Here is a 7,350-nt window from a genome sequence, read left to right as displayed (position 1 = left end):
CGCGGCATGGCTTCCCCGCCGAGCTCCGGGCAGCCCGGGCCGCCGCCGCCGCCGCCACCGCCGCCCGCGCGCCTGCTGCTGCTCCTGCTGCTGCCGCTGCTGCTGCCGCTGGCGCCCGGGGCCTGGGGCTGGGCGCGGGGTGTCCCCCGGCCGCCGCCCAGCAGCCCTCCGCTCTCCATCATGGGCCTCATGCCGCTCACCAAGGAGGTGGCCAAGGGCAGCATCGGGCGCGGCGTGCTCCCTGCCGTGGAACTGGCTATCGAGCAGATCCGCAACGAGTCGCTCCTGCGCCCCTACTTCCTCGACCTGCGGCTCTACGACACCGAGGTGAGTGTCGGCCGCCCGTGCCGTCGGGGCTGTGGGGGCGATGGGGGAGGGCGTGTTGGACAGAAGCAAGCTTTGGCCCATGGGTAGAGCCCTGATTGAGCCTGCCGAGGGCACCGCGCGGGCTGGGGCTCAGTGCTTACCCTCTGGGTCCCGCCGGGCTTGGTTGGCACAGCCGGTACCAAGATTTGCTGAACATCTTCCTCCTCTGGGATTGTATGTGTGTATAATGCTTGTGGGGTGTGGGATAGAAGACTAGGGTCTCCTTTGCCCAGAGAAGGAGTGGAGAAGGTGGTAACTGAACCTCCCCAAAAGCCTGCAGTGGTCGCCCCTGCCCAGGTCCCCGCTGGTGGGGCTGTGGAGTGCTAGGTGGGAAGAACAGGCGCATTGACTCTAAACTGGGCCATCCGGGGCTAGAGAGGCCACGGGCCTGCTCTCGGATCCAGGAAAGCCGAGCTGTGCTTTGAGGTCCGGAGGACTCGGGGACCCGAGGGGCTGGAGGGCGCAGCAGGGCTGGACGAGCTCGGAGCCAGTACTACTCAGGCCGGCGTGGGGCCGCCTGCTCTGCAGCGCTGCTGCCTGCATGTATCCGGCGCTGCCTATGGCCCGAGCGGTTTTCTGAGGAGACCCCCTCAGGCTGGTTGATCAGAGAGTGCCCTGATCAGGTCTCGCCCCGGGCGCGCAAGGGTGTGCAGCCGCGCCGCTGCTGGTGGCCGGGCGGCTGCAGGCGCAGATTCTCCGGGCGCAGACTTGAAGCACGGACTTGGAGCGCAGCACCCGGTTTGCCCTCCCTGCCCCCTTCTCTGAGGGGAGCCGAAGAGCCGAGAGCTTTCCATGCCAAGCCCCCTCCTCACACCCTCAGCTTGCATTCCGGCTGCAGCAACAGTGCACACCTTCACCGCCCGCCCGAGGGCTGGGGTGCGCCTAGGGGCCTCAGGGGAGGGATCGCGGGCCGCGCGAGGTCGGGTTTGCGAGTTTTTCGGGACTGAGGGAGCCCTTACGCTCCGGCCGCAGCATCTGAGACGCGGCCTGAAGGGGGCAGTGATTTCCTGTGCAGTACGCTCGGTTGGCGCCTCTTCCACCGCGCCAAAGCCCGGCCGAGGCGCTGGGCTTGATTGACCCGGCTTCCTGGGGCTCCTTGGGCGCTTCTGCTCGAGCCCTGGTGCAAACCCCTTTCTGAGAGCAGGGTCGCGCTGCCGCGTTGGTCGTGCAGCCTAGGCTACACTTCCTTCTCTGTGTGCCCCCCCCCTTTTTTTGGTCCCCGGAGAAAGAACAGAAATCTGGATTGCATCTTATTCCCCACCTCTCCCCTTCACTGATGAACCAGCCTGCTCTGCGCTGTAAATAAAAGGTGAAGAAACGGGTGGCAGTTGGTGGCGGTGCACGCAGGCTGCTGCAAGCAGAGAAGCTTCCTCTGCCCCAGGAGGATGCAAGCTGGGTAGCTGTGCAGAGCCAACCCGTGTGGAATCATTTCTGAATGACATTCCTGTCTTCTCCAGAACATTTCAAGTTCTCTGGGGTAGTTGCCTGGCACACATAAACGGGAGGGCAATGCAATTATACCGAACCATGTCTTCTGGATACTATTTCTCTGGCGCTCCATCTATATCTATCTATTTTTGTTTTGGAAAGGACACGGAGAGCCGGTTCTTTGGAGACAAAACCATTTATGGACAGGGCAGCCCTGCTTGCATCATCACCAAATATTGTCAGCTGCATAATGTTTTCACCATCAATTTATTCCCTTCAGAAAGCTTCCCTGAAAGAGATTTCATATTAGCTTGTTAGTAGCAGCAAAGGGAAGGGTGCTCAATTTCAGGGTGTGGGTTGATGCTTTTATATTTTATTTTTCAAGTGTGTCTTGATGACTTTCTGAGTGAGAGGGGGCCTAAAGTCAAGAGGATGAGGCAGTCAGAAGGCACTTCAGCTCAGGGGAAGGAGGGCAGAGGGTATAATCTCAGCCTCACGCAAGCAGGGAAGCATATCTCGCCATTTGAAGGGGCACCGAGCATGGGCTTTGGGGTGGCTTTAACCTGGCTTCTGGTCAGAAACCTAGTATCTTCCCTGTGGGTGACCTTGAGCAAGGTATTGATCTCTCTAAACCTAGATTTCCACTTCTGAAAGACTGGGACTATTATATGTACTCCCCAGGATGGTATTGTGATGCTTAAGGGAGATAGCAGGCTGGAATGGAAAATGCCTTGAGCTGGCAGGTGCAGCGGCCAGTGCTCTGTCTGGCATGCTGTAAGCACTAAATAAACGTTTCCTGCCTTCCTTCATTTTCCTCTGGTGTGGATTCACAAGTAGGACATTGTGACTTCAGATGTGATAAAATGGTCACAACTAAAATATTGACTGCTTATTTGTTTTGCTCACTTCTGAAATCTCATGAAGGCTCAGTGAAGTTACCACCAGAAAAAAAAGAATCTTGGCTTACAATCAAACAAATATGTATCTCTTGCCATGAAGTGTCACGGTTGGGAGAACACCCGGGTGATATAATACTTAATTTTTTCAACTGGTCCATCTTTAGAGTACAGGTACTTTCTCTCTAAGCCGAAGTAAAGGATCAATCTGGGTAATTGCAGCAGAATCCACAGTGATCTAAAGGGTGTTTGGGGCTTGTGTTAGAGTGTGTGGACCCTGTTTTATTCAGATAGGATGTCTTTATGGATTGTGTATACCCCCTTGTCACTTGCTGGGTGTGTCACTTGTTGTCTGTAGACTTGAATGCAGGATGGATGTGGTGAACACATTTTGGCTGGCTTTGCTAACATTTGCTGTCAGTCAATGGCCAGAGACAGTGGGCAGCCAGGGTGGACCTCTGTCCACACAGTCTTCAAAGAGATGGAGATTTAGCAAAACATGGGTTGATCTGATCATTGGGACTAGCCTGTCTCAATAAAGGAGCCTCCTGCACACACTTATTCAGTTGCCCCTCTCCTGTAATTAGAATAGCAATAAAGCATTCAAAGCCCCACTCAGTGCCATGTGTTTGTAAAAATGAAACATCCCAGCAGAGCATCTGCTAGGCAGGACCTCTCTTCTCTGGTGTACCTCAAATCACATCAGCAAATACTTCTTTATGTATTCCAAGGAAGATTTGAGTATATAAAAACACAAGCAAGACAATTGAAAAAACAGATAAAAGGAAGCATCAGAAACCACATAGAAGCATGCAAGTTACCGAACCCAGAACCTGGGCTAAGATGGTTACTGCATTTTTGTAAATTAAATTTTAGCTCTGAGCCTCCTGGCAGTCAAGGTTAAAAGGTAAACATGGTAGATTACATTACTTACGTGTTTGTTTAAAAGACTCTGAGGGACAGTGTCTTTTTTTTCCATAAAAGTTTTGCAGGTTCAGAAATGTTCTTCATGTGATTGTTTCTCATTCTTTGGTAGCCACATTAATAAAAGTAAATAATAACCAAGGGATGAGTTAAAAAATAATGTCAGCTTTTCTGATTTGATTAAAGTAATTTTCATTTTGGAAAAATAGAAAATTGTAGAGAAGCATTGAAAAAAATTGTCTATAATCCACCTACACAAAGGTAATTGCATCAAATAATTAGTATTATTCCCTTCCAGTTGCTGGTGTTTACTATTTTGTGTGCTTGAAATCTCTATGCACCCTTTTATATTTTGTTTCATTCAGTTAATGTTATAGCATGGTTATTTCCCCATGTCCTTAAATCTTCTTTGCAAAGATGAATTTTAGTGGCTATTTACTATTCTATCCTATGGGTGCCCCATAAGTATTAAATCATTCCCCTACTGTTGGATTTATATGTTTTCCCCTTGTTACTATTTTAAATTATTCTGTAATAAACTTGGGAAAAGTTCAGGGAGCCAAAGGAGCACATTCCAGGTGTGCACCTCTCAGAAGGTCTACCCTGTTGCAGGCATCCAGCTTGGAAAACCCAGAGAAAACCTAGTGATCGGTGAGCACATCCTTTTCTTGAGTGGTTTTGCCAAATATCTGTTCTCTCATTCATTGTACTTTAGAGAGGACCTAAACAACTGTTGGATGGAGGCCGAACTTTTCAGGAGGTCTGAGTACAGCTTAGTAGCCATTGGGCACCTACTGCAGTTGCTGGTACTACAGAAAGGCGTAAACCCAGCACTGGGCTCAGGAGAGGAGCTGGTGCACAGGGCAGAACAGAGCAAGCACATGCTTGTCATTTTCAGTGCAAGGTAGAAAGTAATCTGTCTTGATGGTTGCATATTTCTGTGACTATACTAAAAACCATAGGACTGTAGACTTTAAAAGAATGAATGTTATGGTGCGTGAATTGTATCTCAATATAGCCGTTCTTAGAAATAAAGAGATAGAAAATGAGCTCTTTTAGAATCAGGCTCACATCTTTGTGGTTATACCCCATTGCCTTGCATGGTACCTCACCCTTAGTAGTTGTATTGCTTAGGAACCTTGTTACAGGTGACAGAAACCTAATTTTAACTGGTTCATGTGGCTGAAAAATCCTGGAGTGGGCTATATTCAGGTATGGCTGAATCCAGTCCCTCTCTGTTGCTTGGCTCTGATTTCCTCTGTGTTTGGCTTCACCCTCAGTCAGGCTCTCCCCATTTGGCTGTACAGATGGCCCCTAGCAGCTGCAAGTTTACACACTCCCAGTTTAGAAACTCCAGTAAGAAGAGTGTTTCTTTCCTGACGTTTTCAGCAAAAATTCCAAGCTCAGCTCTCATTGGCTTGAGTTGGGTCATGTGTCTATCCCTGAACCAATAACATGATGCTGACGGGCCTGGGATATCCGCCAGCCTTTCATGGAGGAAGAAGGAGGTGAGGCCAGCCCCACCGAACCACATGAATACAGAGTGGGGAAGAGGTGATTCCTCGAAGCTCATCAGAGGCTGTTAAAGGCGGGTGGATGCCAGGTGGGTCTGATCACAGATATCCACTTGGGGAATGCTAAATTCAAGAAAGAAGCAATAGATGACAGGGACATTAGGAGAAAGGTAAGCTCACATCTAGGCCTCCTGGAGGAGAAGAAGTCAAGATGAGTCTGGAAGGGTGAATATAATGTTGACACAGAGAGGTGTGGGCTCAGGGAGATGGAGGTTGGATCCTAGGAAGGATCCCCAGGATCAAAGGATAAAGGCCACAAAGTGTGAAGTGTGTCTGGGGAGCACTGACTTGTTATGTTTTCACCTGAGTGCAGGGTTTGTAGAGGGAAAGGCAGCCTGGTGGTGGGCATGAAAGGCCTTGAATGCCGTGTCAAGAAGTTTAGACTTTATTCTGGAGTGGTGAGGAGCTGTGGGAGGTTTTCAAACATGGATGTGACAAGATTAAGGCCGATAAGAACGTAGAGGCTGAATGGTAGACAGGAGAGGGTGGAGATAGAAAAGTCAGGAAGCTATTGTAGCAGCTGAAGGGGGAGATACTGGGGCCTGAGCAGAGATGGAGAGCCAGTGTGAGGGGATGGAGGCACTCTGAGGCCTGACTGGGTGGGAGGGGCGGCAGAGGGGGAGCAATGACATGCACGGGGGTATCTGGCAGGCAAGATAGTAACTGAAGTCAGTTGCACTGCAGGGGAACGAGGAGAGAGAGTCCCTGAGGGGATGCAGCTGGGCACAAAACCAGACCCTTCAGCTCCCCTAGCTCCAAGCACCTGTTAGATGAGCTTCTTAGCATGTCAGGGGGCCTGGGTTTGTATCCCCATTGGGTACCACGTACCTGCTTGGTGACCTTAGGCAAGCCACTTTGCCTCTGTTTCTTCATCTGTAAAATGGGGCTAATATACTAACTGCCTGATAGGGTGTGGGGAACACATGAGACCATCCAGGTAAAGTAATTCAGTGCTTGGTACACTGTGAATGCTCAGTAAATATTCACTGCTGTTTTGTCACTATTCTCGTTATTCCTGTACCGTGTGGTGATGATTATGTTGATCTCACAGATCTGTAGTAGGGATAAACATGATGGATGTGGAACCTCAAAACATGATGTAAATGTAAAGCCGTGTTATCTGTAATCTTGCTTTCTAATGCCGCGTTGCTGAGAGCGGTGTCGGAGAGAGACCATGCGAGCACGAGATCTTTATTCATGTGTATCTTCCAGCACATCTTACATTTTGCTGTGTGTCATAGCCATCTTTGTCTGTTTCTCCCCCACTGGACTGTAGCTCTGTGAGGGCAGGGCTGGTCCTATTCCGCAGTGGTTTTACATACAGTGGGCATCAGTGAATGTTTGCTGAACTGAACTATAAGTGAATAAATTAGAATCTGCCTTCTGAATTAACTTCCCATATGATGAATGGTTTCTCTGGATCACTTCCCCAGGGTCTTTGCTCCACCTCTCCATCACTGTAGGACTTAGGGGACCCCATATATCAGGATCAAGCTGAGCTGCCTTCTGCATGTTCCCACCAGCAACAACCCCTCAACTTCCCTGGTATGAGGGAAATACCCTTGGCCATGCCGTGCCTGCCCCCGACCAATTCCTCAGACCTAGCCAGGCACCCAGTAGAAGGTGGGTGGGATAACACACTAGGGCCTGTTTAGAACTAGGTATTGGGCTAAGCGTGTTAGCTCGCTACCTTTATCTTTAAAGAGCTCTTGTTCATGTGTTTGGCCTCCCCTCTTGTGGGACCATCAACTTCTTCATGAAGAGATGTGAGATTTCAACAGGGAAATGAACAAGCTGGAAGTGTAAGATAGGGGTGAAAACAGAGGTGCTAAATAAATATATAGAGAGGTATATAGCTTTTGTTAGTCAGGGTGGACTAGGCTATGCTGCGTTAGCAAACAAATCCTGAAATCTCTGTTGCTTGACACAGTCACAGTTATATACTGTTCACCCAAATCCAGTGAGGGTCAGAGCCTCCTGGGAGGCTCTCCTCCCAGTGAGAACACAGGGCCCCAGGCTGCTCTTGTGCTGTCACTCTTCCATCTTTTGGCTTCAAGAAGATGGCGAGTAGGAAGGAATCCACAGGGAAGGCACACTAGGTTTTGACCATCTTTACTTGGAAGTGACATGTATTATTTCTATTCATATTTCATTGACCAGAA

General features: G+C 49.8%; 1 protein-coding gene across 1 annotated transcript in view; it reads left to right on the top strand.

Annotated features, from left to right (window-relative positions):
* The first annotated feature begins 6 nt into the window (after positions 1 to 6).
* Positions 7 to 7,350, top strand: part of GABBR2 (gamma-aminobutyric acid type B receptor subunit 2) — a 365,880-nt gene continuing 358,536 nt past the window's right edge. Inside the window, exon 1 of the mRNA XM_029201547.1 lies at positions 7 to 327. Within this exon, the coding sequence (XP_029057380.1) occupies positions 7 to 327 (321 nt within the window). The remainder of the gene's footprint in view (positions 328 to 7,350) is intronic.

This window comes from Monodon monoceros, unplaced genomic scaffold (assembly GCF_005190385.1).
Source record: "Monodon monoceros isolate NGI ecotype Baffin Bay Population unplaced genomic scaffold, NGI_Narwhal_1 Super_Scaffold_5, whole genome shotgun sequence".
Lineage (NCBI taxonomy): Eukaryota > Metazoa > Chordata > Mammalia > Artiodactyla > Monodontidae > Monodon > Monodon monoceros.
Note: the sequence above shows the minus strand (reverse complement) of the source record. Positions and strands in the feature narration are given on the sequence as shown.